General features: G+C 40.9%; 2 protein-coding genes across 3 annotated transcripts; one reads left to right on the forward strand and one right to left on the reverse strand.

Annotated features, from left to right (window-relative positions):
• Positions 1 to 275: 275 nt before the first annotated feature.
• LOC109482730 (dehydrogenase/reductase SDR family member 11-like) lies at positions 276 to 5,766 on the reverse strand. Of its 2 annotated transcripts, none has more exons than XM_019785551.1 (7): positions 5,566 to 5,765; positions 4,368 to 4,577; positions 3,966 to 4,060; positions 3,042 to 3,162; positions 2,224 to 2,316; positions 1,540 to 1,605; positions 276 to 592 (listed from the first exon to the last, which is right to left on the reverse strand). In XM_019785551.1, exons 1-7 carry the CDS (start codon positions 5,695 to 5,697, stop codon positions 554 to 556), a joined length of 756 nt encoding a protein of 251 aa, XP_019641110.1. In that variant the 5' UTR covers positions 5,698 to 5,765; the 3' UTR covers positions 276 to 553. The 2 variants fall into 2 exon arrangements, with proteins under 2 accessions (XP_019641110.1, XP_019641109.1); XM_019785550.1 differs by lacking the exon at positions 276 to 592 and adding an exon at positions 599 to 987 and having other exon boundaries at positions 5,566 to 5,766.
• Positions 5,767 to 8,006: 2,240 nt separating this feature from the next.
• On the forward strand, positions 8,007 to 8,996 carry LOC109482712. The gene has a single exon (XM_019785531.1). It carries the CDS (start codon positions 8,007 to 8,009, stop codon positions 8,994 to 8,996), a length of 990 nt encoding a protein of 329 aa, XP_019641090.1.
• The last annotated feature ends 2,735 nt before the right edge of the window (positions 8,997 to 11,731 follow it).

Genomic DNA, 11,731 nt, shown 5'->3' on the forward strand with positions numbered 1-11,731 from the left:
ATTTCAACAGCAGGTGGATCAAGTTTCAGGGGAGGCGGACCGGCATATATCTTGCCAGCTTAGATTTCTGTAGAAAAACAATGGCTTCAGAATACACTTGCTTGTTTTTCAGTCTCACAAAGCTTCTCACTATTGAATAGCTTCACTCTTCAATATTTTTGCCATTTCAATAATGTGTTAACAATACCTCTAAAAACGTACCATTTGTACGGAATAAAACTCTTGTAGTTCATTGACATCTATTGAAACACCCAGTTTAAACAGATATTGGTGGGAAACTTTATTTCCTGTATTATAAGCTGTTTACACAGTCAAAGCAAGATTTCTCGGGTTTATCGACCACCTGTTTTGCATATAGCACAGCCAACCTTGTCGTTTGTCTATAACAGAAATTGCCTGAGAAACCTGCATCAAATTAGTAGTAATATAAACTATCATTTTCCCACAATGACATTCGGGATTAAATATAGATTGAAATTTGAATTAACGAACTAGTTGACATGGAATGCTCAGCAGATATATTCATACGGCAGAGTCACTTCAGTTCCTAGTGCTATTTCTGCTCTGTCGGCCGTACCTGCACATCATGGACCTGGAAAATAAAAACAACACAATCAACTACACAGCTCTAACATACATTTGTACAGAACAACATGCTGTTCAAGCTGGTGTCGTGTTTGTATACACTCATCACGATACATAACATTCAACGAGAGCAGCAGCAGCAGATGCAGCAGAAGCCAGGTCTGCGTGGATTTGGAACATTTAGTACCTGCAAGAGAAAAGGAAGAAGCGAAGTGAACATTAACACACACCTATTAGTTGCAGCCATATTGAACTAAGGGCTAATAAAAATTAATTGTGTTTTTTAAACAAAAGCTAGATGTAATGCTCATCAGCATGCGCAGTTACCACCATATTCATACAGCAGAGTCACTTCAGTTCCTAGTATTTCTGCTCTGTCGGCCGTACCATCACCTCATGAACCTGAAAAATACATGTATATCAAACAATTCAACTTCACAGCTCTAACTTACAAATCAACATACTATTCAAATGAAAGCTCATCTGTGTTGGTAGGATCCATAGTTATAGAGTTTATTAGCTTTGTTCCATTACACAAAGAAGGGAACCCACCATAAATTTTCGGTCGACATGGTACACATTTTGGATACGGAGCAGGATTACTTCATGAGGGGAGTGAAAGAGGCAGTTTACATCAGGGCCCATCAGCCCTCTCTGAACTGTGACGGTGGGAGATTTCGTCTTCCTGCCACTTTTGATGCACTCCTTACGTCATCACGCTTCTGACTTCTGGAGAGTCAGCAAGTGCATCATGCATTTGACATTTGACGAGATCGACCAAAAATTTATGGTGAGTTCCCTTCTTGTGTTGGAACAAAGCTTGAACTCTATGACTATAAAACAACACGCTGTTCAAGTCATGTTATCTTCGTCTATACTGAGCACGATACGCTGTGACCTAGCATGGCCAAGTGCAATACATATAAAAGTGTGTAGAAGGTAAATATACGTTACCTCCACATGTGGTGGGGCACCCAAAACATACAGGACTGTATCAGCAATGTCCTTGGCTTGCAGACACTGAAAATAACAACAGCAATACAGAGCAATATTTAAGATTCTATATGTATATCATGTGATCATCATAACTTATTGTCAACTGTCCTGTGTCTGTCACCAGATTTATAAAAATCTGAACAATAATCCATGTAAATTCTTATTCTCAACTGCCCACTTCTCATACTTGAAACTTTTGGTCATCCGTCTGAAGCTGTTATCTACTCACTTTACTGTGATAATGGAAAAAAACTGCCTTAAAACAAAACAAAACAAATGACAAAAAAAATTAATAAGAGTTTTCAGACTTCTGGGATAATTTGGGATGACTTTGAAGTTCACAGACCTCTGGAAAGTGTTTTGGGTTTGCATGAATGTACTGGACCTATGGGGGATTATAGAGGGAATTGTATGAAGTAATTAAATCAGGTATTAACACCATTTCCTGAATTCCTCCGCATATCGTCCACATACTCTCACCCACTCACCCAACACATGCTGGGTCACCCTCTGGCTTGACTTCCCTTTCAATTAACTGTCAAACCAACCCCCAATCTCCCATGTAACTTTTGTCACGTGGACAAATAGACACATACAAACCCACAAGTCAGCCACCCAAAACAATACTTCCAGCAAACTTACTTCCATGGCGGCGTGTAGATCTTGAGCCTTCTGTGGATCGTCTTCATATATGCGAGGAATGAACTCTGTCTCTACACGTCCGGGAGAGATGCACTGTCGACAACGGTATAAGAGATGATGGTCAAAGGGGCAAAGATCTAATATATAGTATGTACAACAATTCCCATAAGAGGACACCTCGAATTATGATTATTGTATTCAGAACTGTACATATGAATACCAGCCATATGAATTGGGTTAAGGTTAGGGTCAGGCATACTAGCATCAAAGTTCATCTGAGTTGGTAAAATACATTGATAAGAATTAAACTGTTCTCCAACTCAAGAAAATTGATTCACTCATAAAGCTTAGATGAAGACCAAGCGATTTGGTTGAAAATTCCAGTGAGTCAATTTTCTTGAGTTGGAGAACAGATTAATTGTCATTATATACAGGGTTAGGCATGATTCTGGATACCAGTAGCCTCTGTGTATCTGTAGATTTGCCTTGATCACAGATCTGGTTGGATATAACGTTATATGCGTGAACTATACATGAGCATGATTCTGGATAAAGCTTGGTTCTGGATACAACAGTGATGATATTGGAAAACTGAAATGATGCTTTGCTGTTCAGAGTTTCAGACAATCTACACTATGTAAAATGTAGATGTAGGGATAGGAGTTGCCACATTTGTTCATTAAAATATCTTGGGTACATGCACCTCTTATAAGCGAAGCATTTTATCATGATTATGCAGTCTTTCCCATTGAGTTATTAATTTGAGAAAATTTTCTGAAGAAAGCAGCAGAGTTTGACGTAACTTTGTAAAAACTGACCGTAGTTCTGATGTGTGATTTCATGTCTTTCAACTCCATCCTCAGACCGTCATTGAAAGCCTTGATGGCAAACTTCGTCATGGAATAGAACGCAAGCCCACCAACACGGTGGCCAGACATGCTGGAGTAAAAATAATCATGTCAGCCAGCACAGTATTTGAACTTGATGACACAATATTAACACAGAAAATCATGTTGAACTTGATGACTGTATTCGCATAGAAAATCACGTGACTAGTGTTGACGTCACACTTCCCAGAAGCCACCTGAGGCCATGTTGATTTCATTATATGGATGACATCCTCCGGGAGCCCCAAAATTGATGCGCGCGTGCGAATAAAAAAAAAACGTTTTGCAAAAAAAAAAGGTCTTTTCATTGTGAAATCTACGTGGTCATGAGGGTTGAACAAATGACACAGAATATGGTTTGGCGAATAATCTAGTCTTCAAGTTCATTTCTTTACATTTTCGTCTTTTTTCGTTTGATTTTGGCATTCTACGACATTGGTATAGTTTTTATTAATTTTTTTTGTAACTTATGGTATATTTTTTGCTCATTTTGCAACTGTTTTGTACGATTTACAGTATGGTTGAAAACTTTTTTTTTTGGAAACGGCCGAAAATTCATGCGCGCGCGGATGTCATCCATATAATCAAATCAACATGGCCTGACCGTGAAGCCTGATCACCGGGCCAGTCTATTGAGGAAGACCCGTGAGAGTTATAGGTCAAAAGCTCGAGGTGAGAACTATTCTTTCTGTTGGAACTAAACTTTTAAGTTTAAGAATGTAGCTACCAACACAGGTCCGGACTTTCATGATGGAAAATCATGTTGTTTTATAGACTATGGAATCGAACACAACCAGAACTTCTCATTTGGTGTCTCGCAGTGTAAGGAGTAAGGATACACATGTAAGTCAAGACCTGTTTAAGGTGATGATGTGCCCATCGTCCACTCCTCTCTTCCTCATCTGCTGTACAGCCAGCTGGGTACAGAGGGTGGGCGCCAGTATGTTCACCTAGCGGAACAGACAAAAATTGCAGCCTTAGTCGTGTACATGTACTGCTGTTTAAAGCATGCAAAAGATTTCGTACCTTACCAATTCAAGGCATCCAACGCAATTTAAGGGCGGCCAAACTAGATTTAGAAATGGCAGTAAATGTCAATATCAGCCAGCTTTCCTCATCCAGAAATTGTTTTGTCTCCCTCAAATCAGTGCATTTGATGCCTTTAAAAGCTTTGGGCCCATGTGATTAAAAAAAAAACAATATGCAGCCATTTCAAAGAACCAGTATTCCCGCTGAAAAGATGGCTACAAAACTCACATCTGTCATCATCCTGAACGCCTCCATACTCCCGGACAGGATCCGGTCCTTGGTGGCCACACCGGCGTTGTTGATACAGACGTCCACGCCGCCATGTTGGGACTGGATGTCGTCAAACATGGCTCTGATCTCAGCCTCCACTGTCAGGTCACATTTGACAGGATACAGCTGTCCTACAGCACCTGCCTGCTGCAGCTCGGCTGCTGTTTCCTGTGGAAAATATTCAGGGGAGCAAACTTGTCGTTATGTTTACCGTAGCAGAAGGAAAACATATTGTTTTTGCTCAGTTTCTTCTTCTTCTTCCTTCCTTCCAAACACATAACGTCAATCACCTACATGGACCAGACGTCTGTCGCCATGGTAACTGGGGCTGTAGCAACACCCTGTGGTGTTGGGTTACATTATGTAGCAGAACAGAGTTGGAGGGGCTGGTCACCATACCAATGACTGTATTTGACTTTGAGTAAGAATAAACAGTACTAGTGTAGTACGATGAAGGTAATTGTGCATTTGCTTTGCAAGTGTTATCTTCCTATGTAAAGATCCATTACAATTTGCAAATCATTTTTTTATTTTCGTCGATTAAGGTCAGACATACGGGTAATGAGGTAGACAGGAAAACTGTTACTCAAGCAACTGGATAGATTTTTTAAAAACTGTCAGCTGCCAGACGTTTTAAAGGGGTAGGACCGGTCGAGCCGCAATCGAGTGGACTAATCTTTCTTAGACCACTTTTTACATACCAATCGCAGGTCAGCCATTTCTAGTTTTCGTAACAAGATTTAAATGTCATGTTTTCCGTTGCTTAAATGCGTTGTACAATTAATACAGTCACGTTCAGTCGTTAGCTTCATATGCATGTGACTCTGGGGCATAGTTATGCTTTTTTATTATGCTTATTAGTTCCCAAATTACGAATTCTAGATCCCACGTCGGGTCCCCCCATTTCTTAAACTACAGGGTATATGTGACAGACTTCTAAAATGGACTGGTCCGAACTCTTCTTTGTACATGTACATGTGTTACGAAACAAAACTGTAATTTTTACCAGCATCTACATAATTACTATATACAAACAGTGGTAGCCAGCTAGTGGGCAACAAATCTAGTCGTTAAATGTTAATCTACACACTGTTACGTGCAGTGTATCCAAGATCATCCAACATTTAACACTACGGTTCCACCTCATGACACATACCCGTATTTTGTCGACGTCCCGCGCACACCCCACCACCTTCATGCCGTGCTGGACCAGTGCACGAGCTGTGGCGTTCCCGATCCCCACAGACGCGCCGGTCACCAGCGCTACACGGCCGCTCCAACGCTCCATGTCCGATCGACTGAGAGTACGTCTGTAAACCGCGTGTCACCCAGATAACGACACGGTTCCCTAGTTGTTGTCACCCAACATATCTTAAGCCTTAGGGCATGTTTACCTTCGCCAGAAGGTTATGCAGTTTTCTGTCCGATTGTGCAGCTGATTTCAACAGTTATCATATCAATAAAATTCCAATACATTTTAAGAGGAGATAATCCATACAGTGTGAAGATAGGGAAAACACTAAAAAGTGTTTAAATCTTAGAGACTGCATGCTAGACAATAGTTAAACATCTAATGTTGCCACTGACATACATTTTGTACGTAGTTTACCGCATACATATACTAGTACTCTGAAAGTGGGATACTTTATCCATACATATACATGTATTTAGCTTTGTTCAATCTTAGTAGTACGTTGTGTTGTAGACCATACTAAAGTCCCTGTACTTTTTTTGAGTCAATAAAGAGTCATAATGCCAGCTTCTAGTTGCCACCCAACATACCCTAGCGGCATGTTCACCTTCGCCAGAAGGTTATAGGTATTATGCGGCATAACTGCTGATGCCATGGATGGATGTTCATGATTTTAGTAGGCAGGTTACCGTTGGGAAACGAGGGTCAAGTTGGAAATGATTTTTATGGGGGGAAATGCTCCTTTCTCGGCACTGGACCACCAGTGAGGAAGTGGTCGTCAGCTTTGGACTTCCAGTGCTGAGACTTTCTCTGCTTTTTATATTACCGTTTCCATAATATTTTTTTCTAGTGACCTAATTATATACGCCCTGGTAAGTCTGTGCACACACACACACACACACACACACACACACACACACACACACACACACACACACACACACACACACACACACACACACACACACACAAACGATTTCATGGCAACAAGGGGCCTTTCATGAATCAGATTGGAATAGTACATTGTATCATGCTCTGTCATTTGCTAATATCATACGGAAGGACGAGAAGGCGGGGAGAGTACCCCTGGCGAGGTCACCGCTCAACCGCGGTTAGGCGAGTTGGACAACTTTTTAAACAAGTTTCGCCAATGTAAAATAGACGTACGTCGACTGCTTATTGTTCATACTGAAAAGGTAAGTATTCCCATACACACTCTCGTAATTGGGGGAGAGGGTATGACTTGCATTACTTCTTGTATTTCTATAAAACCTCGAGGTATTGACACAAGGGCCTATGGCATAATGGCGGCTACCAGGCAGAGTGATATCTCATATGACATAGATTACCCTGATGTGTTCATACTTGTGAGAGTACAGTACCATTTAGAGTTGTTTTGGTATTTTACCGCCAACGTCACCTTTACAAGCACTGTGTGACTCGAAAATACGTAGGACTAAACATGAATCCTCAGGCAAACGTGCTATAGAATGTTCCACACCGTCTGTTTTTTTTTTCAGAGCATTTAGGGCACGCCCTACCGCAATTACTTCGTTAAAGACATACATTAAATCCACCAGAAGGTTCGGCTGTTTAGTACAGTCTTGTGTGAGCTTGGGATACTTCTGAAAAGAGTATTGTACGCTGTAAGTTAATATATAACGTTTGTTATTACCAGATTATCAGAAGAATTATGAGCGTTGTCTGCACCTATCACAGTCTGTATCCCCTCAGGCAAAAAAGTTCGGTTCAATGCTCAGGTCGATTAAACAGTGATAAAATCGGAGGACGCTTCAAGGGCACCAAAACACAACAGTGTTACCGGACTCTCCTATATATCATCACTAACATCTTCTAATTCAGTGGACCGGGTCTGGTTATAAGTTTTTCTAGATATGCATCTAGATATACGTTTTTATTTGGGTCACAGAAAAAAACATAGTGGTGGACCACCACTATGTTTTTTTCTGTGACCCAAATAAAAACCACTGGTGGAGCAACTCGAAGTAAACAAAGTTAAATTAGCGCCACCACTAAAACATTTACTAGTAACTACAGGGCATAAGAAGGGGAAACTAGGGTACAAACTAACAAACATAAGAGAGACGCACACACGCATGTGATGATGATGGACTTAATAAACATGAGTTATGATAAACATTAACGAGTATGCCAGAGACAGATAAAACTGTACAACAAATATTATGGGAGCGCAAATCACGTCCCCTAAACCCTGAAAGGGAGTTATAGTATCTCTGGAACCATATCAACAGCAAAAAGAAAAGTTTAACACAATCTCACAACAGACATTTCTCTTTTCAGGGATAACTGAGCGTGAGATGACAACGCTGGCTTCATAGTTTGGTGTCTTTTACTATATCAAGACTTTCCTTTAGTGTTGAGAGATGGCCGCGGTCAGTCAGGACTTGAAGGCGGCAAAAGGACCACTGCTTAACCTGTTATCAACGATTCTCATGGCTCTGTCAGCTGAATTCATGACACTCAGTCACAAAGGAGGAATACCGGGTTTCCAACTGCTATTTTTACTGAGTGTCACGCAGTTTCTGACCGTCATCGTGTTCATTCCGTGCGTCTGTCCCAGGCTGGTGGGCGAAAATCTGCGACAGAACGGCAAACTGATTCTAATGACGGTCATAAACGTAGTGTCTAGCACACTGATGTACTTATCCTTTACCTACTCCTCCCCTGGAATCGAGATTGGAATAATCCAGGGAAGCGCGCCGCTTTTTACAGCGTGTTTCGGCTTCATTTTGTTAAAGGAGACCGTGACTCTTGTCCCGTGTTGCGGGATTCTCATCAGCGTGATAGGCGTGGTTCTAGTCGGTATCGGGATGGGACACGAGGGTTCAGACTCCACCCAAAATCTCGCCATATCCATTCTCCTGCCTCTGTCTGCTGCCCTGACCAGGGCGCCGGGAATGGTGCTGTTCCGTGCTGTTCTGAAGGACCTGTCAGGCATTACAATCATGCTGTACCTGTCAGCGTTAGGGACAGTAGCGCAGTTCATACTGACTTATTCACTAGAAACTCCTGTGTGGACCATGTCGGCACAAACGGCAGGGTTCGTCGCAGGGTTGGGTCTAACCCAGGCCCTGGCCACGCTAACCCTTCTGGGAGTACTGGACGTGGAAAAGGCAGCCATCGCTGTTGCCATGGGAACGCTGGTTGTACCAATCACCATCCTCCTGGACTACCTGTTCCTGACGAAGGTACCGGGACTGCTGAAGTGGGTGGGGTTGTCTCTGGTGGTACTCGGCACCGTGGTACTGAGTATCTACACTTGGTGGAAGCATCGACAAGAGGAAAGGCATCAAAATCTACTGGAGGAGTTGAATTTTTCACCTAACCCAGCTCTGCAAGAGGATGAAAACTGAAACGCTCTGCAAAAAACACAGGGCAAGCTAGTGGATCATTTGAGCTGAATGTATCATATAATTAAGTCACATCGGCAGATATCGATTATGTAAATGACGACATAATTTGCATAATTGATAAGGAAATGCTATAATTTCATAGTGGTAACTGCCGAAAATTTCATACTTGTCTTATTTGAAAGTTAGGGAAGGTGAACATCATTAAAACATGTCTTATTCAAATAAGGACCACATTATTAGGAGATGCTAGAAAACCTTCTTTGTAAAGATAAGATTGTCATTGGGGGTAGAATATGTCTAACTGATATAATTCATGTAAATGAGATGTTGTTCGCATAATAAATTTTACAATTCGTTAGTCGTAAAGCTTTACATTATGTGGCGAAGGTATGATATCGTGGAACTCATATTGTATATTATCATTCTCCTTGCCAGCCCAGCAATATGTTTTTGAATTGATTAATTAGTATTTTTCCCCAACCAAAATCATATTCCTAAAATCCTGTTTTATAAAAAATCAACCTATACATACATGTACGTACTTAGCGCACTGCGTAGCTCGTCCTTGAAAACCGCCGCCCTGTTTCTGCAATTCTCGTGCTGCCGCCAGATGTCGCGTTATTCAAATGAACGCTTGACACCAGGGGCGACTACATTGTATGCCTGACGGACACTGAAGACTTTTGTTCCCGTCAGCCACCGGTCACAGAAGACGAATTTCTTTCTTCTTGCCGTCGGCGGTGAAGATGTTACCGTTGTGTGTCATCCTACTTCTAGCGTCGCCCGTTGAAGGCGCTGTCTTCAAGATCGGTAAGACAGCTGGCAAATTACTTGTAGCATTGGACGGCCAGCAGGGCCGAGACTTGAATACAGACAAGCGCCAGGATATACAAAAGAAAACGTCGGGGTCGTGGGAACATGGCTAAAACATAGGACACTGGCCGAGTAAATATAAAACAACTGTCCAGGAGGTTTATCTAGTAAGAAACGGTTTATTCGGTTCAATGTTTAGTCAAAATCCCATTTGTATTTGCCTTTAGATATGTTTGATATTTCATGTGTATTTCATATGTATGACCCTCCATCTAAATGTAGGTCTAAAACATTACAAGCTTAATATTACAGTTTAAATATTAACGGAGATTGTGTCTTTAACAAAGCAAAAACGTCCTTGATCTAATGGATATTTGTATCGGCTGTGTCTTTGACATGAGAATACGATTATAATGACTAAAGGCTGAAAGCTCTGAAACAACACAGTTTGGGCCGGGGTAGGTAGGAGTGGGTGGGCGTGGCGCGATTATAAACAACGAGCACCAATCATTCGTTTTGATCTCGCCATCTTGTAAAGGCCATCTAAATGCTTTTTTTCATGACATTCCTACTGGATATTTTTCCATCGAACTAGAGTACTTAAGATGACAAGTTGAAAGGAACGAAAGTTTGTGCTGGTTCAGTAGTAGGTTTAATTACCGACACGTTTCCAAAATAGGGTCTGAGACGAAATATGCATTCTGTTGAATCAGTCTAAACTTTCATGCTGTATATTATATTATGTGAGTCCATTGTACATACGGCTCATTTCTATCCTTTTGATTGTTTGATTTTTTTTAATTGAGCGTTGTTAGAAACCGAAGTACAAAAACATAATGACAAAGAACGAATACCTTGTACCTTGGTCCATCAAGGTACCAGAACACAGTTTTCTATAGTCAAGGACCCCAAAGTGACTGCACTTCGACGCGGCAAAAACTTTAGTAGTGTGCACTTCACAAATGTGGGTTTGTGTATCTGTTTGTCCGGAAAAGTGATACTGTCTTGTAGCCACCAAAACCAAAATATCTACATGGACTAGGTGGTGACTAAGTAAAAGACAAAACTCATCCCCGAGCTTCGAGGCATGCATACTATTACTAAAATCGACTACTGTCCCTCAATATCAGATAGAACTTTTATGAATTTGCAGGATTATTGTGTAAATTCCTTTGAAAAACGATTACAATTGATTGCGTAATGTGGGGTAAGCGAGAAGGTTCGTGCTTGATGGTAATGTGGTGGTGAATTTGATCATGTGTCTATTAACAGCCAGACAATCGCATTTGTTGTAAATTTAGGATAGCCACAGATTCTTTTATGTGCCAAAGTTCTGTAGTACCTGAATAATGGTACTGACAGAATATTATTCTTCTCTAATTTCATGGTGGTCAGCTGCATATTAATGTAACAGAGGAAATATCACCATAATTCAAAGCTAGAGGTTTCCTACATGTGAGATTCCTGTATCTGAGATTTCCCACATTTGAGATTTCTTTATTTCAGATTTACCACATTGGCGATTATTTTATTTCAGATTTCCCACATTTGAGATTCCTGTATTTGAGATTTCCCACATTTGAGATTCATGTATTTGAGATTTCTCACATTTGAGATTCATGTATTTGAGATTTCCCACATTTGAGATTCATGTATTTGAGATTTCCCACATTTGAGATTCATGTATTTGAGATTTCACACATTTGAGATTCATGTATTTGAGATTTCAAACATTTGAGATTCATGTATTTGAGATTTCCCACATTTGAGATTCATGTATTTGAGATTTCCTACATTTGCGATGCATGCATTTGAGATTTCCCACATTTGAGATTCATGTGAGATTTCACACGTTTGTGAAAGGATTGACTAAAACACGTATACGTACATGTAACTATCCGCTTTTCAAGATGCCAACAAGG

Source organism: Branchiostoma belcheri, unplaced genomic scaffold, assembly GCF_001625305.1.
Source record: "Branchiostoma belcheri isolate BF01 breed outbred unplaced genomic scaffold, Haploidv18h27 scaffold60, whole genome shotgun sequence".
NCBI lineage: Eukaryota > Metazoa > Chordata > Leptocardii > Amphioxiformes > Branchiostomatidae > Branchiostoma > Branchiostoma belcheri.